Source organism: Colossoma macropomum, unplaced genomic scaffold (assembly GCF_904425465.1).
Source record: "Colossoma macropomum unplaced genomic scaffold, Colossoma_macropomum, whole genome shotgun sequence".
NCBI classification, from domain to species: Eukaryota; Metazoa; Chordata; class Actinopteri; order Characiformes; family Serrasalmidae; genus Colossoma; species Colossoma macropomum.
In genome coordinates this window covers 17,777,947-17,803,847 of record NW_023494790.1, presented here as the reverse complement: position 1 = coordinate 17,803,847, position 25,901 = coordinate 17,777,947, and the positions used below count along the sequence as shown (strand labels likewise).

At 39.6% G+C, this 25,901-nt stretch overlaps 2 protein-coding genes across 2 annotated transcripts in view; one reads left to right on the top strand and one right to left on the bottom strand.

The window, feature by feature from the left end:
* The first annotated feature begins 1,038 nt into the window (after positions 1-1,038).
* mmrn2b (multimerin 2b) lies at positions 1,039-13,274 on the top strand. Its single transcript, XM_036572398.1, is given in 9 exon segments — positions 1,039-1,471; positions 4,568-4,690; positions 5,933-6,039; positions 6,678-6,749; positions 9,130-9,228; positions 9,868-10,286; positions 10,412-11,257; positions 11,259-11,904; positions 12,163-13,274. Coding segments are annotated over 9 exon segments (2,970 nt in total). The 5' UTR covers positions 1,039-1,220; the 3' UTR covers positions 12,570-13,274.
* Positions 13,275-13,533: 259 nt separating this feature from the next.
* bmpr1ab (bone morphogenetic protein receptor, type IAb) overlaps positions 13,534-25,901 on the bottom strand; it is a 43,406-nt gene continuing 31,038 nt past the window's right edge. The window contains exons 4-13 of the mRNA XM_036572399.1: positions 22,086-22,257; positions 21,862-21,964; positions 21,364-21,463; positions 21,149-21,245; positions 20,762-20,897; positions 20,009-20,201; positions 18,886-19,183; positions 17,240-17,415; positions 16,251-16,381; positions 13,534-16,114 (exon numbers count right to left, since the gene is read on the bottom strand). Coding sequence (XP_036428292.1) covers positions 15,989-16,114; positions 16,251-16,381; positions 17,240-17,415; positions 18,886-19,183; positions 20,009-20,201; positions 20,762-20,897; positions 21,149-21,245; positions 21,364-21,463; positions 21,862-21,964; positions 22,086-22,257 — 1,532 coding nt within the window. The 3' untranslated portion in view covers positions 13,534-15,988. The remainder of the gene's footprint in view (positions 16,115-16,250; positions 16,382-17,239; positions 17,416-18,885; positions 19,184-20,008; positions 20,202-20,761; positions 20,898-21,148; positions 21,246-21,363; positions 21,464-21,861; positions 21,965-22,085; positions 22,258-25,901) is intronic.

Genomic DNA, 25,901 nt, shown 5'->3' with positions numbered 1-25,901 from the left:
TATGGGGTTCACAGTATTATGTTAGCACCATGTTAACAGAGGTGCTACAGCAGCTGTACACAGACATTTGGAGCTTATAACAGGGACATTTAAAGTTTATAACTAACACCTTCAGGTAAGACATATTTTGTAATATGTGTATTGTTGCTTTACAGAGTCCTGCAGTAATGATTTGAACTTAAATCTTGTCATGTTCTGCTTATGTGCGCAGTATAATACTGTGAAATATACTGTGATTGCTCTGTTAGCTTGCTATATATAGGTAATGGTGCAAATCAACATTAAGTCAGACCTGTAGTCAGCTAGACAGCTTATTTCGTTGGTTTACTGTTAAAGTTGTATGTGTTTTTAGCCCTTCTATCCGATATTATGATATCAGATATCACGATAACCAGACATCATTGTGACCATCCGACACTAATTATATAGTATTTGTCATTTTTTGACATTAAAACAAATGTAAACATTTAATTAAGTAATTAATCATGTAATTAACACTATAATTAATTAACTGATTACAACTACATAATTGAATGGAACATATAAAATGAATGTATAGCAAAATGACAACTCAATAACTCTTAAGGGGTAATTCAATGTAAATCAACCACATACATTTATATGTATAGGATATAAAAGTGTGGTGCAGGATGCCTGATGAAACCATTCTGTACAAAACATGTTAAAAATTTAAGCACAACATCTGTTTTCCTGCCAGGGAGGCTCAATTAGACTGAGCCTGTTGGGTCTATATGCTTGTGTGTGGTCATCCGAGTCCAGACTGCCTTCAGAGTGTTAAGTATAAGCTGAAGCACTGGTTTATTGTTTCAGCACCTCTAACCTTTTCACAAGCCAGCAATTCCAGCCGTTCACTGATTTCCTTCAATTGTTCAAGGGCGTGATTCCATCAAGGGAAAGGAGGTGGGTGAGAAAAAGAGAGAGAGAAAGAGAGAGAGAGGGCGCAGGGAGGGTGGGGACAGAGGAAGTTTTTGGTGAGAATGTTTGGCCTTTCAGAAAGAGGAGGGAAAAGAGAGAGAGAGAGAGAGAGAGAGAGAGAGAGAGAGAGAGAGAGAGAGAGAAGGAGGTAGAAAGAGGGAGGGACATGGAATAAGTTTTGTTTATCTTGGTGAGTAGTTTCCAGGGCTGTTCGAAGTTAAAACAAACTGCCGTGCAGAGGAACACTTCCAGTGCCTCTCCGTTTTAGTGCGAGCAGCTGCAGGATGGTCCTCACACTGCTAATGGCTATGCTGCTACACATAGCACGCTGCCACGCTGGGCTGAGGGCCAGAGACCCTGATGTAGAAGAGGAGATGCAGGCACTCAGGGACTCAGAGCTTGGCACTATGGGCACAGCTTACTTCCCCGTACCTCATGGGCACAGGCACCACAGCACAGCTGGACCACTGCAGCCGCCGCTGGGCATTCCAGAAACCCCACTGAGAGAGAGTTCACACCAGCCTGCAAGGACAGGGTGAGTTCAACTGGATTATTATAGTTCAAATCATTTCAATTTATATGAAGCCAAAAACATAAAGTGAGATTGATGTAAAGTATTACACTTCCATAGCACTTATGCAGCTATGTATTTATATTCAAACACCCCTGTAGAAATGTACATAGGAATCTCTGTATAATTTTATCTTATTTTTTAAAATATTTATTCTTATTACTTATTTTGTCTTGTGTTGTATGTATGCAGTGGTAACACCTACTGATACCAGAGATTAATAATGTGTCTCAAGTTCAGTCCCTGGTAATGCCACAGCCATACATGTTCAGGAGTTCAAGACATCAACATCGTGTTAGTGGCAGTTTGATAAGGGTACTGGGTGAAAATTGGCCATGACTAAATTGGGAGAAAATTGAGTAAAAAATAAAACAATCAGACAAAGGAAAACATGAACATAAATGGAAAAAATAAAGTTTTAGCATACAGCAATGGCAGCAGCATCATGTACCCTGCGTTTTCTTGACCTATATAGGGTGTTTTTCAGACGTTTTATTTCATATATGCTCAATTTGTGACCACAAACATGTATTTCTGAAATCCTGTTAATGTCACTTTCCTCCCTTTCAATGATGCACACAACAGCTATTTGAGTGTGAATGGCTTCACCTTGTGGAGAATGTTCAGCCTGATAAATGTGCCAGTAAATGTAAAAGTGAATTAGTTAAAAGTTATTTGCAGCTTCTATAGTGCTGTGAATTCGGTGATCATCAAAACATGTTGAGTCACAAGCATTCTTTACACACAAAACACAAAGCTAATTTTGGTACTACCAGTAATGTTAGCACTGGAGGATGCCTACAGCAGACTACACTGGACAGTGCTCATAGGAGAACTATGGTCCAACGAACAACCCAACAAACTAAGAAAAGTCACAAAGTGGAAAGTTCCAGTTCCCCTCAAAACAGCAGTATGAAAGTGAGAGAACCATGATTACAGAGGAGGACAAGTTTGGAACATGTGACTACTAACAGTCTCACAAGGCACCAGTGATAAAAACTGGAAACTGTCTTCACATGTAATCATTTTCACCCTGCATCTGCATGATGTTCTGTTCGGGTTCATGTTGAACTATTGAAAGTACATTTTATTGAATGTATATAAACACACACACACACACACACACACACACACACACACACACACACACACACACACACACACACACAAGGTCCAGTTTCATAATGAAAGTGAAAGGCTTTGGCAGGATTGGTGGTTTGGCCTTGCAGTGTAATGAAATGCCAGAATGGCTGAGGCTTTTAAGCGTTTGGGGAGATAAGTGTGGCTGTTTGGTGGTCTTGTACATTCTATAATTCTATAACCTTTATTAATCCCAGCTGGGGTGCTGTCTTGTTTCAGAACACACACATACACACACAGACATACACACACACACACACACACACCTTCACGGCCACTCTCCTGACAACAGAGAATGAGGTGCTGTGAATGAAGAGGCACAGAGGGAGTTGCTCCGCACCGGGCATGCTCAGTGTGACTGTGTAAGCGAGAGGCAGAGGGCAGCAACTGATGCAAAGTCACAGCGCCTTTGAGTCTGGACCAACACAAACCAGAGGATGCGCCCAAACATGACTCACGAAGAAAGGTCAGGAAGAGATGTCTTTAAAGACAGATTAATTGATAAAAAGAAAAGAGAGATGAAAGGAGTGAAGATTAAAGAGAAGTGGACTGATGAGGGACATACAGGTGTGGGCAACTCGAATAAGGGCATAGAGCATATAAAGAATGAGACAAAGCAACATTAAGAGCAGCACAGGTGTGAAAAGACAGTCCATTGTTAAGAGTTAAACGGTGTGTTTAGCCGTTTCAAGGAGACTTGCAAGCTATACACCAAAGTAAAGAGCAATCATATGTCTGGGGGCCAGCAGCGAAAAAGTGAATTAGTCTGATGTTGATTCATATTCATTAGGGCAAAAATCAGCTTTGCATATTCAGGTCAAAGCTGAATCCCTGATGACGGAATTGAGACAGGCCTTAAATATACAGGATGTGATTCAAGGTGGCAGACAGAGGAAATGGAATTTTTCATTTCAGAAGCTGTTTGATGTTTCTGCCAAGGAGATATAAAAATTATGCATTAGATAATTATCTGGTTTAAAAGGATTTTTGACGTGTGCATCTACACAGAGACTGGCACAGGCTGCTATAAGCTGGTGGGGAGCGAGTGCATCAGTATTTAAGTGTGATATCCTGCATATCAGTGGTAGCTGTTGGAAAAAACTGCTTGCAATAAGAGACAGAGTGTGGGTGGCTGTATTAAACTTCCTTCCACTAACAAAGCCCATTGTATGTGGAGATGTATTCTTTTTCCTTTTTTCCCCCCACTTAACAGGGGACACATGTGTCTCCTGACCTAGAAGTACTGTCTGCTTTAGGGAGTGGGGGAGGACTCTGAGAGAGAGAGAGAGAGAGAGAGAGAGAGAGAGAGAGAGAGAGAGAGAGAGAGAGAAAGAGCGAGAGAGAGAGAGCGAGAGAGAGAGAGGAATAGATAGAAAGAGGGAGGGAGGCAGACAGGGAAAAATATCCTGCTTTTACAGCAAAATACATTTGTAGTTAAACAGTGTCCCCTAAGCTTTAACCTGACCTGATCTTGAGTTCAACACTCTATTCAATAACACATGGTTTATGTATTATCTGACAGCACAATACACTATGTTCCACAATAAAACACTCTGGTGATTATCTGCAATACCTTCTTAGGCAATGTGCATTACTATGAGAGCTTTGTTTATAGACTAGATCATTTAATTCAGCACAGTATCAACCTTCTTTCTCTCTCTCTAACGAGATACAGAGATACACAAGTAGTGAGGGCACAAATAACCCCTTTTCAAGGTTCTGGCGAACTGATAGTATCTGCCCTGTAACTTAAAGGGAAGGAAGAAAAGGCTGGACCCTGAGAGTGCACGTCCTCTATTGTTTATCTCTCCTCTGTCAGGGACCTGTCATATCTCACTTCTCATCTTCCTCATCTGCTCTGTCTGTTCCTCTTTCATCCTGTTAATCCTGATTGTGTCTTTTATGCTTGTCTTCATGCAGAAACTGGTGTGCATTTGTTCGTCAGCGTGTGGTGACCATGGCTGTGCTGTGTGGCACTGAGACGTACACGCAAAAGTCAGTGAATCCTTGTTCTAAAGGTGACCCTGACTGCCAAATATCCAAGTGAGTCACTGAAATTAGCCTTATCAACTATTACAATCTCAGTAGGCATTACTAACCCCCTCTCCCCACCCCCAAACACACATTGCTTACTCTCATTGACTCTGAACTATTGAACACCAGGAATGATAAGCTGTATACAGTACCGAGGGACACAAAGCACCTACTGCACTTTTGATACTGACATATTTTGCAGCTTAGCACAGTGTTCAACATCTAGGCTAACCCATGTGCATATGGATTAGTGTCTTGTACACTACCAGTCAAAAATGTAGACACACATACTCGTAGAATGATGTACCTTATATTTTAGCCGACTGGTTTACTCACTTTGGAATAAACAAAGTGAAGGCATCAAACTATGAAATAACACATATGGAATTATGCAGTGACCATAAAGGAAAATCAAAAGTATGTCTTATTTTAGATTATTTAAAGTAGCCTGTTTTTGCCTTGATGTCTTCTGTATGCACTCTTTCATTCTCTTAACAGGCTTCATGAAGAACCACATGGAATGTTTTACAACAGTCTTGAAGAAATTCCACATATGCCAAGGCTGCTGAAAAAAACTTTTTGTGAAGCGTTCCAAAAAGAAAACAATACATTAAAAACTCATTTTGGAAATAAACCCATTTGAACTTATTTATTTACTCAACAATATTTTAAGCATTTAAACATAAGCATTTAGATGAAATGTCTATAAGATACATTCAAACCAGTGTGTCTAAACTGGGTTTGGGGAGGGGGTTATAACCTTTTGTTATGGTGGGCCAAAAAGATAAAACAGTATACAAATAAAAAAGGTAGGTATGTTTCAAATCATATTTTTAAAAGTGTGTTTTAGAACACAATCTATATGATCTATGTTTTAGAACTAAAACCTTTAAAAAAAATAGAATTTTAGGAGGAAAATAAAACTGCAGTAAGTATAAAAATATGTTTGTTCTGTCATTGGGTGAAAGGAGTGGCATAAGGATAACTTTCTGGTAGGGTAAATCAATCGTCCACATGTGCCATCCTTGACCCATGGGCCACACTTTGGGCAGCCCTGATCTAAACTGTTCACTATAGTATACATATTTTTAATCTTATTCTACTCTTTGTTGTTGTTTTTTAGGTTTTACTCTTTATTACTATCTGGGATACGATTCAAACAATGAGAGTTATAAACTGAATGTCGTTGCACTTGTACTATATTTATTCTATTATTCCAGGCATAAATATATTGCATATAATGTTGTTCAGGTATCAGCTCTCCTCACGGCCTGTGTACAGACAAAAACAGAAGATTTTCACTGCACTGCACTGGAAGTGCTGCCCAGGTCACGGAGGCCACAACTGTCAGGAGACAGGTATAATATAATATACTATACATCTATGCTTACCTAATATTGTATTATGGATTGTGGCATCATAGATTAGTCAGGTTGTTTTTAAATGACGTTAACTGTATTTAGCCCATGTTTACGAATGATGATCCATTTAATGCATACTCTTTATAGTAGATTTCTGAGGTTGTGCGTCATTTTGTAGTTTGTGACATGCCCAAATAAGGAAGTTCCTTGAGATTTCACAGAGTTCTCTGACTTATGAGATCATTGAGTAGCTGAAATATGAATAATGCCACATAGTTATAACTGTACAGGACTTCAACACTATTACACTATAACACCACCCCTACTCTAATTAGCCTGCTACTGTCAGAACCACTGGACTTTAACTTGACAAAGGTTGCTAGTTTGTTGGCTGTTCGGTTGCATGTAGCATTCTTGTTTTGACAAACAACATTATAATTCAAATGACACAGAGATGTCCAGGCAAAAATATATCCAGAACAAAACACAGAGGCTAACCACAGGGCATGATATGGGTGATTTTCTTTCTTTGTTTTTCTCATAGCTTGAACGGTGAACTACAAAATTGCAACACATATTCAGAGGAAAACCTAACGGGTGTTTTTGACCACACTCTCTTCCAATAAACCTTACAGAGCATGAAAACCAGGCTGGTCAGGAACACACAGGAAGAACTCACACAGACACTTCTGGAGTTGATGATTCAGGCAAGTGTCCAGCATTTGGTATGGGCAGGAATGGTCTCACCTTTGAACTTTAACCCATTAAAACTCACCCCTCATTCCTAGTTTGCTTTTTTTTCAACAATCCAAGCCTCTGGCCTTGACAAACAAGGGAAATACCCAAAAAGCTTCTGGCTCTGTGAGGGCCTGCGAGTGTCCTTAAACAGGAAAGGGAGGGTGCACTGCTCTTCTGGGTATTCAGAGATTCTGTGGTCAGGACAAACTGCAGGATCATACAAAATAATATAAAGTACGAAAGGAATCCATAAGTTTAATGACTTTAAAAGGCATTGTTGTGTTTTCCATGGATCCTAAATATCTAACAGGAAGAGATTTTTAGAGCTAAAATAATAATTATGAAAAATATTTTCCATTTAAAAATGGCTCACTCGGGTGGTCGACACCTCTGCTTCATGTGTGGGTTTGGGGGTCCTAACGTCCCATGTGAATTTGACGTGTCACAATTTTTAACCCTCAACTGTTTACTCTCTAATATAGCTTGCACTTAAATAGTGGACCACCACAACAGACCCTCATAAAAATAGCGCGCCATTCTGGCCTGGCAGTTTGTTCTGGAAAAATGGTCAAATTCTGGCTGGCTGATGACAGCTGTGTTTTATACAGCAGTATCTATAGGAAACTGTGGAGATTTCCACTCACACATACATAGTCAAAATGATTAAAAAAAGCAGTGTAAGAACAACATGTAGCAGACCTAGCATGTAAAGTCAACTTAATCCTCCAAAAAATGCATCCTTGTAGCTGAAAGGGAAAACTAACTACACAAGCATTTATATTACCAGTGAGCAAGACTTAAATGTATAGTCCTTTAGCTAATTACACCCCCCTCAAATGTAAAGGTGTCCTTAAGTGTTCCCTGGAGAGATGCCACAGAAGAACCACATTTGATTTCCTAAAGAACCTTTCAGTGAACGGTTCTTTAAAAAAAAAAAAAAACTTTTTTTGTAAAAAAACATTATTAAAGTCGAAAGATAATGTAAAGATTATAGCAATGAAAGCTTTTTCCTAGAACTATACATACAAGCAAAAACGCATGTGAGAATTTAGATTCAAGAGTGTAGGAGTAAACTGTCACTAAAATATTTGACCTTTTAAAGATGTCAAATGAAACTGGCCCTTAGTATCTTAAACTTATAAATATCATCTTTATCAATCATTTATGCAAAAGAAAAACTTATTTATTAATGTAGTGTATTGACCAGCTTATTGACCAGCTATGCAAAACATATCGCTGTCCAAAAAAAACAAACAAAAAAAAAACCTATCATTAATGTATCTGCAACACTTTAGCACAGCAGCTGCCCTTTACATTGTGCGATAATTTAATGACAAATGGACCATCAGAAATGACTTGGAATAAAATCTCTTCACATTAATTTACGTAAATAGTTCAGAACGATTTTGTCTTCTCCTGTAAAGTTACCATTCTTATTTTTTTTGGGAAGCGACAATATATAAACATCAAAATAAAACCATTACTAAATCATCTATTTAATTAACGTGTAAGAAAATCAATCAACAAAACTGATCATTAGTTCTACAGTCCTCAACAGCTGTTAGAAATGTTAATATAAGAGTGAGGACAGATGGTCACTCACTACCAAGCATTTGGAGTTTTGGGTTTGGTCTATTTAACAGTTTACATTAAGTTTGCAGATTGCTTGTCATAGCCTAGCTTTTAGCTTTATTCTGTAAAGATTTTTTTTTTTTGGATACATTTTTGAAAAGCATGCTGTTTGTTTTCTAATATATGCATACTGTCAAGCTGAAATATATATACATATTTATTTACTTATTCCTTCTTTCATTTGTGCTTGTTGAGTCATTTATTTAATTCATTTCCCTTAATATTTGCATATTTACACGTGTCTGCTTGAGTCCACTGACTAAAATCTTGCATTTAACAAACTGTGGCACTATGTCATTGGATTTTACACTATATTATTATGCTTGAAAACTTTTGACTTAACTAACTCTGGTTATGGCTTGCTAACTGTTGGCAAACTGCATAACATCCCAACAACTGATGTATCTATATTTATAAATGTTTTAACAAATGTTACAAACATTTCTAAAGCTAACTAATTTCAAATTCATACCTTATTTGCAAAATCCTTCAGTAGCTGACTTCTATTGCTTTCCTGTTTTGGGGTTCATCACCAATGTCTTTTAGCTCATTCTAAATCACATTCTCCACAACTTATATATCTGGCAGCACATCTTAGATAACATTTTTTTAATCCAGACATTACAATTCCAGAAGCTAGTGATGAATGCAACATATCCAAATTTTTAATTTTGGCTGTTTTCCTGTTCTTACTCCTATACACATCCTTCCCTGTAGATGATAAGGAGACTGACCTGCTTGAGGATGGAGGCTGGGATGACAGTCCAGTTCAGCAGCCTCCCAGTGGCCCAGTGTTTCCTGTCCCAGGAGACACTGGTGAGAAATACTAACCTAAGCATAAAGGAAGATAATGTTTAAGAACATGCTGAATACTGGGTAAGATGGGTAAAGAATAGTACAGAGTGATGTGACCTGGCAGAGATTTATGGAGAAGGAAGAGAGAATAAAGCAGAAGGCCAAGAAATCACCACAGATCAAAAGACTTCTGAGCTGCAAAATTACCTTTTTTGGAAGTGGTTTGGAAGAATAACTTGGGAGGCCCATAATGACTGCAATGCTCTCCGGACATCCATCCAAAAAAGAAACAGAAACATGTTTCTACTGCTTAAATTAATCTTGTTTGTAACCATTACTTCTTGTTGAAAACAACAGGAAGCAAGAATCTGAAATTGCTGTGTGGGAAAGTTACTGCAAAAAAAGTGGTAGTAAAAGCTCAGGCTTAACGCAGCTGTGACTCAAGCTGAGGACATATGTTCTAGTCTGAGAACTGAACAACTGTCTTATACTCTGATATAAAAAGAGCAAGTCATTTTAAATTAGACTGTTCTAAATGTCAACAAAGAAAAAGTGCAAATGTGCTAAAAACACTGCAAAGTTCAGTCTTTCCTTGTATTAACATTTCTCTTGCATTTTTCAGTGCTAATAAGGTTAGTGACTATCAATGTATTGTTGTAGGTTCTGGTGGGGTAATTCCTCCTCCTGCCTCTCTGCATTTCATGGATTCTACCACTCTCTTGATGGCCCATCAAATATTTGCAGCTCTGATGACCCAGATTCAACCAGTGCTGGAGGGTTTTAATCGTACCCTGGAGCATTTGTCCAGTGAGGTTGAAGACCTGTCTATGGATCTGCAGAAGCTGAGGCATGGACAGGAGGGCCACATGTCCAGCAGTAAACAAACTCGCACTGGAACAATTGAGGAAAAGTTAGAGGACAGCTTTGTGCAGATACGCCAAATACAGACACAGTTGGACTCACAACAAAAACAGATGGAAGAAACAGTACAGTCCCAACAAAAGGTGCTGCAGTATAATTTGACAAGCATAAAGGAAGAAATTGGTCATCATATGAACAAGAGCCATGAGAAAATACAGGTAACACACAGTTAACATTATAATTAAAGTGTTCATTCAATTTCTAGGTTTCACCATCTATTGAAAAGGACAATGACCAACTGCAGTAAATCTAAGTGTACATCTTTTTGTTGTCATGCCATTAGGTGAGTCTCCAGTCTCTGAGTCAATCAGTGGAGGAAATGAGAATTGGTCAGGAAAATCTGGAGGGGCTAAAGCAGGAAGAATATGCACCCTCAGTCCGTGTGAGCGAAGGCCAGCCAGTCCTGGAGCCTGGTGTGTGGGAGGCCATCAGTAGATTGGACAAAAAAGTGCTGAATAACACTATGCAGCTCAGTGACTTGTCTGAGAACTCCACACACTTTATGAGTGCTGCCCAGAAGCTGGACCACTGCCTAAAGAACCTGAGTGCAAAACTGGAACAGGTCAGCCAAAGCTCAGAGATCCACTTTGCAGAGACTGGGCTAGAACTGGAGGCAGCTAAAGTGGCTGCCCTCAACAGCATCAACGAATTGGCTTCTAATCTCAGCAGCCAAGAGAGGCAACTGAGAGAGCTTGAACTTTACCTGGACAATATTTTTGAGCAAGTTCAAAGAAATGAGCCCACCACAACAGCGGAAGCTTGTAGCTGTAAAGAAATCAGTGAGTCATTGATTTTGTTGGAATTGAAGGTGGCTAATGTGACAGATTTGGCCAAAAAGAACCAGTATGCTCTGGAGGATGCTGAGGCAATGAGAGCCCAAAGTCATTGGTCCATTGAAGTTGAGGATCTTCATCAAGCCTTATTAAGTATGAGGGAATCACTGGCATTTGAACAAGCTAAGAGCCGGACTCTCAGCGACAATGTATCCAAGTTGAAAGCCTCACTCCTGGGAAGCCAACAAGAGATTCTTGGGCTGAAGGAGAGTTTCGTGGCCAAGGCACCGGAAATCAGGCATCTCTCTGCATCGTTCTCCTCCCTGTTAAAGGATGCCACCCGTCACGCTGAAGTTTCTGGAGGTGCTTTTAGGAGATGAGGTCATGGAGTTCTTGAGCTGGTCTGACAGCCAGCAGAAAGAACTGTCCATTCCAGTTCTGCTGCAGAAAATGAGGCTGATGCAAGACAAAATAGAGACCCATGAGAATAGATTGACCTCTATGAGAAGGAGCAGTCCAGAGAAGGATCAAATGACCAGTGACGACCCTGTGGCATTCTCTGAGTGGAGCCTCACAGAGGACAAGGGAAGGGATGCTGAAGATCACCAGGAAGATCCCTTTGTACCAGGCCCGTCCACAGGGGAAGAGGATGGGGACTACTCGGTCAGTGACTTCTGGAGCCTGGGGAAGGAAGTGGAGGAGCTGGCTGACAGGATAAGCAAGCTGGAGCAGCAACAATGCAACTACACTGCAGCCCCTGGTGGCTCAGTGATGGAACTGCAGAGGGAGGTTGTATCCCTGCGACAGGCTCTGGGGGATCATCTAAGAATATTCCAGAATTTGTTTAGTTATACAGAACAGCTGGCCAGCTCCTCTCACAGTCTGGACTTGGACCAGGTGTGGACCATGATTAGGAGGAAGGATAGGAAGAGAAACAAGGGACAGAACATGAAGGAGAAAGAAGAGTCAAGCAGCATACGCAGAAAAAGAAACACTGGAACAGGTATAAACACTCTTCTCAACCATTATTACAGGTCTGTAATGGTATAATAATGGTAACATTATTAGAGCTCATATATTGTCAGTTATGTGTGAAAACATTAATGAAATGAGTCTCTTTGGCATTAATGTGTTATTAAGGAAACTGTTTTACAAGACTGCCCCCATGTGGACAAGGCTAAGATTACAACATGACAAAGCAAATCAGCTTGGTAACTAACATACAATCTTTCTCGTATCCTGTATCATTCAACCTCCACAGGGTCCTCATATTCTCCTGTGGCATTCATCACTAGCTTGCAACACAGGACAAATACAAGAGGCACGCTTATTCCCGAGAAGGTGGATGTAAACCATGGCAACGCTTACCAGCCTTCATCAGGGGAATTTCATGCACCTCAGACTGGTCTCTACCTCTTTCTAGTGACATTAAACTTTGAAAAAGGTCCCTGCCTGGCACAGCTAAAGCATGGCATGGTGCCTGTGGCCTCCCTCAGACAGGTACAGATGGAGGGAGGGCCTTTGAGTCAAGCGTGTCTCCTGGAGCTTCGGAGAGGGGAGAAAATTACACTGGAGCTGCTCAAGGGAAGACTGCGGCAAGGACAGCTTAATGATAACACCTTATCTGGGATTCTGCTGTTCAACACAGAGGAAAAGGACAGACTGTGAACAGGACTAGGTTTGAGACCGAAATCTAAGCAGAAGTAACCCAGACTTACTGTGTACTGGGCTTTACTAAACCATTTACTACTTGACTGTGCCAAAACTACGAAAGATACCAAAGACATTAGTTTCTTTGTTAGAGGCAGATTTGCTCTCATTGTGTGCCCCCTGTGGCCATTTGTGGACCTGCAAAAACAACCATGCAGGTCCATTTGTAATGTCAAGTCAAATTTATTTTCTGATGTTGTCACAAAGCAGCTTCACAGAAATCCATTAAGGACAAAGTTTTAACATGAAATGTAAATCCTCCAGGTGAGCAAGCCAGGGGCGACAGTGGCAAGGAAAAACTCCCTCAGAGCTGGGGAAGAAACCTTGGGAGGAACCAAGGCTTACAAGGGGGGGACCAATCCTCCTCTGGTCAAACTACCTACAAAATTATTATGCTACTAATATTAATAGTAGTAGTTAATGGACCTTAATGGACAGGCCTTATACAGCTACAGTGAGGGGTCATAACGCAAGACAGCACCACTGACATCATTCACACGTATTTTGTTGAGGTTGCTCACCAATCTCTGGACAAAGGTAACCCTAGAAAAGGATGCAAGTTGTGTATCACAGAATAATTCCTTGACCGAAACTTAACTGCAATCTCTCAGGTAAAGGGTGAACAGGGATGCCGTCAACCATGAATCAGAACCTTATTGCCCACACTTGGAAATGATACAATGCTGAAAGACAGGAGGCACTGATAGATTCGAAATGATCAGAAACTAGAGGATAAAAGTTAGAAAATAAGTGATGAAACTAATCACTAACTGTCTTCACAAGTCACAACAAAGGAAAATCAACCCCCAATATAGCAGCCTACAATAGCACTGTAGTGTTCCCATTTCCGTTAATAATCCACTCTAGCCTTTCTGGATTACGTTACATCACATGATCAGTCAAGAGAACAACACTAGTTGCATACTAAAATAATGTAATTTACTTAAAAATTGATACATTGGACAAAATTCTGTATACAGAACAGCTTTTCTTGGTAAACATAAGGCACCTTTCTTAAACTCAGATGCTGTACAGAATATAAACAAAAATTATTTTTCAGGCCTTTCTACACATTTCTTTTGCACAGTGGACATGTAAGACAAACATGACAGATTCTGTAGTTATTTAATTATACAGATAAGCTTCTACTGGCTACAAGACATTTTCATTAAGAACAGGGTGACCAGCATGGGTTGCAACAGACAGACCTTGAATGTGCAGATGCTGTGTATTAGCATCTACACATGGATTGCATGGGCAGCCTGGTTGGGAAAATGCATACATTTAAACAGTGCCATGATGCAGAATTCTCATGCACTACCTTTCCCAGAATCACTAGAGCGACCGCAGATACACAATGCTGTCACTTAACCTTTTTACCGTAGCACCTTTCTGGCAAAAAGTTAAGTGAAGTAGGTTATCTTGGAGGGAATAACTGAAGTTTTGAATCAAGGGACTGCTGATATTCAGTAATTTGGGCTAACTAGGCATACTGCACAATGCATGAGCACAATACCATTTCATTTTTTATTCGTCTGAGATTGATATACCCTGTATATTTCTTGCAACTGCTAATGCTGTAAATAACAACTTTGTTATTTTGTTAGTGTTCGTATTAGGCTCAAGTACATCCAACTATCTGCAGGGACAAGCTTTGCTCAAGTTTTCTTAGGTCAGATGAAACATGAAAATATATATTTCTCCAATATTTCCTTCTAGAGAAGTACTGGTATTTAGGGAGGGAATGAGGTTTTAACTGCTTTTAACTTAAACAAAAGAGTAAAAAAAAGCAAAATAATACTCTTAAATCAGAGTACATTTTTCTAGTGTTGAGCTGTTCTGTAACAATATAGAGTACATGAGTTTCAAGAACAGTATTCTTAGTTCTATAAGTTCTTTTTCTCGCCACAATAATTCATTTAATACGACATGGTTAGAATAAATAGCACATGCAATCGTATTCTTCTATCCCATTATATATGTATGAGATTCCCTTGCAAAGTAATCAGTCACTTTTCCCAAAACTCTCATGTTATTAGATTTGGCAAGACGATCCTCTGTGACATTTAGTAGTGTGATTTAGTGGCATGTGGCATAGAGGGTCTGTGATAAAATGAGGAGAGGCTAAATGACACATGGGGCCTGGTATTTTGACTGTTTCTACACCACATGCAACCAAACTGGCTTTAATGCTCATACAGAGCACATGACTGATCACTTCAGTCCAACACTCTAAAAAATAAAGGCGCCAAAAAGGGTCCTTTGGTATGATGTCAGTGGAACCACGTGTGGTTCCCTAAAGGACCTTTCAACAGATGGTTCTTTAAAGAATGTGACCCACTGAAAGGTTCTTTAGGGAATGAAAAGTGGTTCCTTTATGGCATCAGTCCAAAGAGACCCTTTTTGCAACTTGCTTTTAAAAGCATATAGCTAAGCATTGTGGCATATATGACTGTGGTCAGTCTTTGATTGTTTTCTTCAGTTTAGGAAAGAGCAACATATAGTGAGGATGGACTTGTACAGAGCCTTCAAGCCCACCTCTAGTCATCCAACTACTGTCATGTCTGTTTCTGTATGGAGACTCTTAACACATCAACATTAAATTGACAGATTTTTTTAAAAAGCAGAGAATACATAAAAGACAAATTCACAGGATTATTTCTTTAAATATCAGTAAGTAGTTAAGGGGAGTATTTACTTTCCTATGATAATATGGGACACAAGAGTTTGTTTAAAATAGGGGTGCACTTTCCTTTGCACCTGTGGCATTTGCTGCACATGGTCCATATTTAGAGCAGCCATTTAGAGACTGATGGCCACATTGTAGCACAGGTCCAAGCAGCTGGCTGGATGGCAATAATCACTAAAATACCTCCATTCAGATACATATGTCTCTCCGCTTTCTCCCAAATGTTCCTGGGCTTTGTTTCCAGTCCTTCGCTTCAATGGCATGTGGTGCCATCTCACTTTCACTCCTCCACACCCATCATATATCATTATTTCACGGCTTTCACAGAAAGCACCACTTTATATGGCAATTCTCTCCCAAACTAAGAGTGCCTGAAGTCTTAGAGCAGTGGATGGTTGACATTGGGGAAGCACGTGGATCACTGCTTCACATGACCCGAGTGTTCTGGACTGTGTCTTGCACCAGTTTCTCTGTAGATGTGACATGGCACGTACTGTCCAGTAGAGGATGCTGCACAGACACTGAGCATTACTGCAACAAGATGAGGGATCCTAGTGAAATGGAAGTGCTCTGCTCCACAGCACCCCCTACAGTTGTGTTTAGGAACTGAGGCAAGAATTCATATTTAGAGCATGAATATTACAAAAGGAGTCAATTTCCCTCTGCCGCCATATGGAGGAAATACTGCTCATATTTTAATGTCCTGTGATTCCACCATTTTGGCAAGTGTTTTCTTTACTCGAAGAGCGGTAAGGCGAGAGGCTGGATTATGAGCCCAGCACTCAGACATCAGTTTCAGCATGGCTCTGAGACACTGCAAAAAGAGAAAGAAGCAAGACCATTCCATGAGATGGAAGACATCAGCATAGCTCTCCTATTAAGCTATAAATTCTTAAATATATATTATAAATATATTAATTTGTGTTCATTGTGTTAATTCGTGTTATTACCTCGTCACTGTTCCAGCGGTTAGAAACTGCAGGCCTCATGCCCTTTACACACACTACTTCCCTCATGTCTTCGTAAGATGGATCTGAGGGAACCACGTCCCAGTAAGGCAACTGGTACTCCTCTGCAATGCCTGCAAATCCAAGTAAACAGAGATGAGGCAAGTTTTCTTTGAAGTCAAAGGTATTATAGTTAGGAGAGTTTCCAAAGAAGCTGCATGAAGCAAGAAAGTCAATAAATATTTTAAATTTTATGTTTTTTTTAGTACCAGAGATTTCACCCTAACTGCTTCACAACTATGTCAGAGATGGCACAGATCCAGTACCGTTATTCAATATAATTATGTAATAAATTTAGCCAGAAATATCACATAAATGATTGTAGTGCAACATAACATTGTGAATCAAAGTTACATGATAAACATGGAACAGTAGCCACATGTAGCCTTAACATATGAAGTAGCTAACTAAATATCATACTAGAACTACAATATACTTTAACACTGCATTTTGCACACTTTTGCACTGTAAGCGATAGCTCTGTTTTTTTTTTTCTTAACTGTAATAAATAAAGCTGTGGATCTATGAAAATCATGTTGTTGGTTATGTATTTCATCCCGTAGGGTAGCAGAGAACTTCAACAGTTTGATCACTTTTTTAGATGGTCATCTCACATGAAGTTTTTCAATTAAAAAGAGGTAATATTGAAGTTTTTTTAATAACATTTTAATGTGTTGAATCCTCAGTATTATATTTTTTTGCGTTTAAAAAAATCTGGATACTCAACCTATCAGTAGAGAAAAAGTGGCATTGTGCAATCTTTACAATATGTACCACATTAAATGATCCAAATATATATATGTATATATATATATATATATATATATATATATATATATATATATATATATACATACACACACACATACACATATAAAAAATACACACACACACACACACACACACACGCAGATGCACACAACAGAACAGACCTCCTGTCACACATCTCCGGGCCATCTCCCAAACAATGAGGCCGTAGCTGTAGATGTCGGCCATAATGTAAGCCTGGAAGTGGTTCTTATTCAGGGTCTCGTCCAGCACCTCTGGGGCCATATACCGCCGTGTACCCATCCGTGTACTGAGAGGGATGTCCACCTCATTAGTGTCACTGAAAGGAACGAGGGAAAGAAATTAGATTGTCTAAGAAAACCAAATGCATCAGTGCTAATATAAAAAAAGGAATTTCTTTCTAGCCCCTACAGTTATGGTCTGTAACGGTGTGTAACCTGAATATTAGATGTACAGTTAAACTAAAGCAATAAACTGGAAGACTACAGGGTGTGGCAATATCACTGTGAAAAAACAAATGCAGCAACAGTGCTCATCTATACACGTTTATGTATGTGTGAGCGGGATGTCAAAAACGTCAAAAAATGTAACAGTGCTAATTTTTCTTCAGCATCTTTACTTCAAGCAGAGCAAAAGCTGACAAGAAATAACAAAATTATATTTGTAAATTAGGGATGCACGATTGGAATCAAGATCGGAATCGCCAAATGCTTTGCCCCAAATGTGATAAAATATTTTTATTTTGGCCAATTTCTGTTGCATTTTTATAACATGAGGGAGGTAAATGCAGTCATGCTGTATTTGAATGCTGCTGCTATACTTATATTAAAATGTTGTAGCATAATAATGCATGACTCATTGTGCTAAAAAGTCTTACTTTCAATGTAGCAAAATATATGACTCCTGTTATTCAAATAGGCAAATAATTTTCATTGGCTCATTAGAGAACAAATAAATGTTATTCTTGTTGAAACTTTGGCTAATAGAAAGTACTGGAAATGTCCTAGTGTGCTCCATGTGTGCACTTAGCCCACACAGTGTGAGCTTTGGGTTACAAAAAAAGGCTAATAAAATAGTCCAAAAAAAGGGCTATCAGCTAATCATCATTTCATACTAAAGAATCAAACAAATCACACGTAGCAAAGCATCTGAAAGACCAGGCATAAAGGCTTATTTAAGAAGTTCAAACAGGTGAGTTTCAATTCAAGTTGAAACTGCATTAAGAACTAGCATGATAATGTATCGTCAAACAGTTCTAAACCTAGTCTTAGACTAGCTTATTGTAGCGTTCTTACCATTCAGTCAAGTGTCACCTAAATATAACATTAGCCTTTTAAGTACATATTTACTCACAATAATGGTGTGTCTGTCACCATGTCATTAAATACTGAATACTACTTGCCCTCAGAGTTTATAGAGAGGGGTGTGTGTAGCAAATTGTGTGTTGCTGTTTGCCTGCAGTCACTCAGCTATACCTGATTACTGCAACCTCATAATTTTCCTTTCACAGTATCAGGCAGAGGAGGATGTTGATCATGAGAGACTGCAGTAAACACAGACATAGCCAACGATAACAGAAGGTTTTCCAAGTTCTAGGTTCCTGTTTTTATTTGCATATACTTTGTTTTTTTTCTTTTCTGTTGCAAAACGGAATAATATATTGAGAGTCGTGGAATTGCATGGTATTAGTATTGAGCAACAAAATTCTAGCATCATGACATCCCTCTGCTGGTACTGACTGAGGTCAAACAGAAAGGGCCTAGGTACATATGGGTCCATGTGTGTGTACCTGTTGTATTTAACAGCCAGACCCAGGTCAGCGATGCAGCAGGTTCCGTTCTTTTTAATAAGGATGTTCTTGCTCTTTAGGTCTCTGTGGGCGATGGCGGGTTTACCCTGCGTGCCGTATATCTCAGTGTGGAGGTGGCACAGACCGCAGGCTGCAGAGTAGGCCAGCCTCAGCAGAGCCTGAGTGTCCAGAGTGGTGAACTTCAGATAGTCGTACAGAGAGCCATTCTCATGGTAGTCTGTGATGAGGAAGAGCTGAGTGAAGGCTCCTGTGCCCTTAATGTCAGCCGCAATGAAGCCTGGAGAGAGAAAAACAGAGTAGTGTCAGGTAAAGACAGCGCTTCAATCAGTCCATATGGAGATCCAATACATATATTGTAGGGGTGTAAATCTCAGACTTCACAAAGATCCGATTTTAATCAATTATTTCGTTACAGTTTAGAGTTTTTCCAAAACACGACAGAAATGAGAGCATACTTTATTAAATATGATTATAATAGTTTAAAATAAATTTGGTAACACTTTAGGGCACTGTAGGGCAGTGTTCATATGGCTACATGATGCACAAGCTTTGTCATGACAACTGACATAAACCTACATAAACATTCATAAAGGCTTGTTCTAAAGGCACCATCTATCATAAAGGCTGCTTTTGTCAACTTTCACTGGCAAGTTGTGTCATATTGTGACCTTGTACATCAGTATGTCACAGTCACAATATGACACAGCCTGACTGGGCAAGCTATGTCATATTGTGACTGCGACATACTGACCTATAATGTCTGTCATTTCACCCCAGAAAGTGTCATGACAACCTCATGTCAGAAAACATAATGTCACCTGACAACTTAAGGTAAAAGCAGCCATAATAACAAAGGCCTATGGAATTAGTGTTTAGAAATGTTTATGAAGGTCTACATCATGAAGGGCTTATGTAGGTTACGTAGGCTTACATGTAGATTACGTAGGCTTATGCAGCCTTATGAACACTGCAGTACAGTAGGGTTTTTCTACAGGTTCTAACATTTAAAAATAAACGCAGCCACACTCCCCATTCACACGTATTCCCCTTTGATGTATCAAAATGCACTGATGCATTTTTACAAAAAAGTAATATGACATACCAAGGATATTTTCGTGTCTCATCAATACTGTCTGATAGATCTCCGTCTCTCTGAACCAGCTGGCTTCCTCACGAGTGAAGAATACCTTCACTGCTACCTTCTCCCCTCTCCAGCGCCCCAGCCATACCTCCCCATACCGGCCCTTTCCGATCTGACGCACCATCTGGATCTGCTTAGCAATGGTGCGTTGGACCTGGGAATGAGAGCAATACAGCAGACTATCAGAGATTACACCATCACACACAGTCCAACAGTTGGACTACATTTAGGAAGCAAGATAATTTTTTCTTTACTCCGTTTTTTGTGATTTTACATGGTGATTTAGACATATCCATATAAAAGGAAATTACTGAAATAGCTGCATTAGAATCTGAACATATGAAATAGTTACAAAAGTGAATAAAAAGGATGTGGTCAGGTGTAAATGTTGGCTTCATATCTAACAGTCTATCTAACCAAAGCAGCTGAATAAACATACTGCAGTTGCTAAGAAAATAAAAAATAGAACGTGGGGTTAAGTCATCTATATTTTTCAGCATTCCACATGGATTTATGTGTAAATAACAAAGTAATAACACTCTAGCTCCTTGGTTTCAACTTGGCTAAATTTTCAAATGATTCATCTTGACTCAATCTTCAAATGATTCAGCTTGACTGAATCTTCTAATAAAGAAAAACATTACAGTAATTGTTAAGCCCAAAGAATTAGCAGTGAAACAGCCTCATGGCAAGCATGTAGAGGTTGTTTTGTACCAGCAGGGGGAGCCCTGAGCCGGAGCCTGTGCTGGACTGGTTGATGAGGTCCTTGAGCGACTCTCCAGCAGGGATGAAGGCCTCGTCCTGCTCCAGGTCCCTTTGGTAGCGTCTCCGCTCCGTCTGCAGCTTATACCTGAACAAATACACACAAAAGCAATCAAGCTGCAGCATGCCATTATCATCCATTTTTACTGTGCCATTCAGCAAGGACGCCTACTGTTACTTATCACAACCCCACACGTACTCATTGAACTCTCGCCGCTATCTGCGTTACAATCAACCTATCTCAACTGCCTTTAGTGGGTGTGCCTGTGTCTGTCCTATAAGTAAGCTAGTCAGTCCCTAACAAAATGTCTTAAACTGTATTTCTAAACAATATCTCACCTGTAGTAACACACAACTGTAATTGCTATGAGTGTGAAGCAGCACACAGTCACTGAGATCAGGAAGGCCAGCCAGTGGGCGCTCCCAAACAAGGGATCTGCATTAGGACAGAGGCACAGAAACACAGAGATTTAAAATCAGAAGAAATGAACAGGATAAAAGATAAATGAGCAGGTTTAGACTAGATATCATTCTTTCTTTGATCTCCAGTTCACCTCGGATAATAGGAGGTGGAAGAGTAGGCTGTAAGTTTCTGTTACAGAAGTCTGTGGAACAGCACTCGATCGTCCGCCTCGTCTGAGCGTTGGGTGAATCCTGTTGTACAGTAACAGCAAGATAACATTCTTCAACATCCAAAAACTTAAGGATAAGCTATGTTAGATATTTTTTTTTTTAAATATAAAATGAGTTGACACAGTTGTTAGATATTGAGGATTATAGAATAAAGTCTATTGAAAGTATTTTACCAAGAGCCCCTTCAAAATCTACATTGAATCATATCCTTTCCTTATGCTGGCCATGGTCTAAAGACATAAAGACACCACCAAGCACAGCCAGTAGTACTTTTTGTATACATAGGCCATAGACCATATAATTTTAAACTATATAGGATAAAATAACAAATACAGGATCATATCTTTCATCCAAGCTTTCAGTTTACCTAGAAAGAGATGCATGTTTTAATTTTAACATCTTGTAATTTAATGGGGTACCTTGCACTGGAAGTGAGAGCCCTCGTATTTCATACAGCCAGAGGTAAGGATAGCCTCCCCGTGCTCGTCCTCCTCGATGATGGCAAAGCACTGCCCATTGGTCCTACAAACACACCTACATTATCCTCAAGCCTCTCAGTAATGAATTTAACAAGCAGACAGACAGAGGCAGAGTGCAGCGTGATATAGTGGTTTAAGGCCGTTGTAAAGATCAGGTAACTTACTCGCAGGTGTTGTTGGTGGCATCCTCGGGGCAGTGGCCCGAGCAGTAGCAGCTGAGGAAGCGGGCTGCGTCCTCTGGGGCCACAGTAGAGCCGTCTGCTGCCTGCGATCTTTTCGGGTCTGAGCCATGCTTCATCCCTGTACCATGCAGCATGTAGTCTGGGTTCTGCCCACCTAGAAACAAAACAAAGACCTTATACATTAAATTCGGTATAGTGCAAAATTCACAACTCTAATTAACTCTAAACGTGTAATCGGCAATTGGCCAAATCACATAATATATTGTTATACATGTTCAATACATTACACAACAACAACAGCTCTTCAACTAAACTGCCAGCAAAATTCCAATTAATCATTTAACATACACTAGTGTTTGGAATTACTTGCTCTATTAATAACTTTTATTGTTTTACATACAATAAAATCTTGCACAGTGTGGATTTAAATATTACAAACTATTCACTAAAATGTTTTTTTTTAATTATTGAAAACACTGATTCCAAACTGCTGATTGCTAGCGTCCAGTCATTTGCAAAGGTTTGAACACCCTCAGCTGAATTATATTTTTATTGATTTTCTAAATGAAAATAAGTTAACACATTCATTACACAGGGCAAACCTAAATATGACATTTTGGTGCACATTTTAGTTCACAATTTCACACATTTTAACATATTAGAAAAAATCTAAACATAAAAGCTAAAATGTGCCATAACTTTTATTTAGGTCATATTTAACGTTCTAATTTTTTCCCTAATATCCTAAATACAGATAAAAAAAAAAGCAACGGTGCACTAAAGCTGGAAAAATGTGTTCTCTGTAGGCATGTTGTACTGCTGCGGTCTATATTACAGACTAAACAAGCGAACCCAGGTGTTACGGCAGATTAACATCTTGACTGACTCAGGAGGTTTAAGACTGATTCATTAGTGTTTTGTGGTGGATCACTCTTCTCTCTCTTTTAGCAAAATACAGCCAAACAAATATAAATCCAGCGCTTCTATTGTGAAATTCAAATTCAAACCAGGAAGTAATTCAGCTAAGGGACTCTAGGCTTTCAATACTGAAAGTACAGCAAACACAGCTGTGAAGGAAAGATTCCAAAATAATCTCTAGCCGAGGTTTTGAATGTAGGTAATCATACTTCTTCAAACGTGTTGTTATCTAATAAGGCACTCAACCATAGAATCAATACATTTAAATACAGTGAAATTACAACAAGTATACAGATCCTTCCATCCAAACAGCAGAGTCTGTACTCCATTACAGCGCTGAAAATCGCACACAGGATCTTGGTCAAATACATGGCAGGCGGCACAGCATGACCAAAACAGACTCTCAGACTGTGAGTAAGAGACGGAGATAAAAACTGAAAGAGGGACAAAAGGGAGAGGCAGAAACATGGATGTCTGAGAACTGTAACCTGATCTGTGTGTGAGTGTGTGCGCGTGTGTGTGTGTCTCAGACAGACAGGGTACATGTTCCGCAGGCACAAAGGCTTCTGTGTTCAGCAGTGCGGTTCCTCTTAAAGTCATGCTGCTGCTCCTCAGCCTGCAGGTCCAGACAGGCCTCCGCTCCGTCAAAATAAGCCCATGGCCACGCTGCTGTTTACTCAAACACCACATTCCACACCTAGAGCCCCCGCTCCATTACCAGAGCCTGCCCCACACCTCACTGCAACACAAACACCTCAACCCTCATACTGAGACAGGACCAGAGACTGCAGATGGCATGATAATGCTTTTTCTTTCCTACCACACTGCAAAAAATATCATCTTAAATGTAATTGATTTATCTAATATTTATAATTTGTTAAGAGACACTGTAATTCTACTATAACACACAGGTATCCACTCGTTGCCATGTTAATGCCAGACTATGTGTAACTACTGTTATACTGTGACCTGCTTTACTTTACTTTGTCATGTTGCACTACAAGCAATTCTGTGATATTTTATGCTGGTTTTGTTTTGTTTGTGTTTTTCCTTTAATATCCAATCCAGCCTTTATCCGATACTGAAACTGGGTGTCACCTCTGTTAGAGATTTCTATTATACATGAAATGAAAGAAAAAAAAGGGCCACACATTTTAGGGAGGTAAACAGCAGACTATGAGCATATACAGTACACATGCAGCAGGCAGCTCCAGTCATATATCAGCACAGATACCAGGCAGCGACACCTCCGGCTCTATCAGGCTGGGTGGAGCAGTCCAGGCTGATATACAGCTTGATATCCACACAGCACCGGAGCCAGGCAGCCAGCAGGCTTTGAACTCTGAAACACTGATAACAGCCAGAGAAAAGCTAAGTCTCTACATAAAGACAAGAAAGAGAGGAAAAGGAAGAAAGACAGAAGGAGAGAGAAAGAGTGAGAATGAGTGAGAAAGGGAGGAAGAGGGAGAGATGGTGAAAGAGAGTGGGGGGTGAGTGTCAAGATAATAAAGCATGAAAGAGTGAATAAAAGACGGGGGGGACGAAGACTGACAACATGAGAGAGAGAGAGAGAGAGAGAGAGAGAGAGAGAGAGAGAGATGGAAAATGAAGGGAGGGGTGTATAAAGCTTGCTTGCTCAATACTAAATAGGAAATGACCTCTGTGTCCCATGGTTTCTGTTCTCTGCTACACTCAGCATCTTATGTTCCAAAAATCAATCAGTTCACCACAGAGCACCGCTGGTGCCCTGACGCCTTCAACAGAAAAGAACATCACATAATACTAATCCTCTATATATTTTTGTTAATCAATCATTATCATAATATTGGCCTTTGCAGTGTTAAAACAGTATCACAGAAGTCTATAATATGTAAATGAGCCCTCTAACAAATTCTTTTTGCTCAGTGAGCATCTTCACTGATCATCAATGGGCAAAATTTCGGTGTCCCGCCTCCCTTAATTATTGCTTTCATTCAAAAAGTAAACTGCCATTACAAGATGTTTAGTGCAGACATGTATGTTTGACAACTGACAGCATGAATTTTGGCCAATTTATAGAAAACAAAAAAGAATTCTAGAAATCATGTTTAAATTAATCAAAACAAGGAAATCTTTTAGCTACTCCACATTAAAGCAGCAAGTTTTCATGTCTAATAAGGTTGAGGTTTTAGCAATGGAAGCTGCCCCTTCAGGTGAGCTATTTCTAAAGCTAACACTGGAGCTAGGCAGTGCTGAGGAAGACTTCTTGTCTTTTACATGAGGTCTTTTAGCCAACTTTAAAGAAGCGAAACAAAGAATAGCACGTGTACAAACACATTAATGTTACATATAACACATTTTTAATCACAGATATGAGCACTGTACAGTCCTGTCCAATCTGACTGATTTATCATGCTGTCAGATGTCTGTCAGTTAGCCAATGACAGACATCTGCCAATTTTTTAAATATTAGATTTTATCAAGTACAGTAACTCTAGGTCTATATGTTAATAGTTTTGACATTGAATTGTGAAAGTGGTCCTCCATAGTTTAATCCAAAACTTTTTCATCTTCAGGAATGACATAAAAACAGAGCCAGTTTCCAGATGATCCGGATAACGTGTCAATGCTACCATGTGTCAAGTGTTCCTCAGTAACACCTTCCCACCATTTCAATGATTCAGAGTAATTTACTGCCACGATCATTCTCACTGCAGGTTTGTTTCTGAGGGGTTCCGCTGTGGTTTCTCCTTTGCTTCATAAAGGACATAGCATTCAGAGACTATTGTGATTAGCTGAGATTTGTATATGATAATTTAGCCAAATATCAACTGTCGACCCATCATATATCATTTCTGTCATAAAAATGCTGTCCAATCTATTTCACATCAATGGTCATCA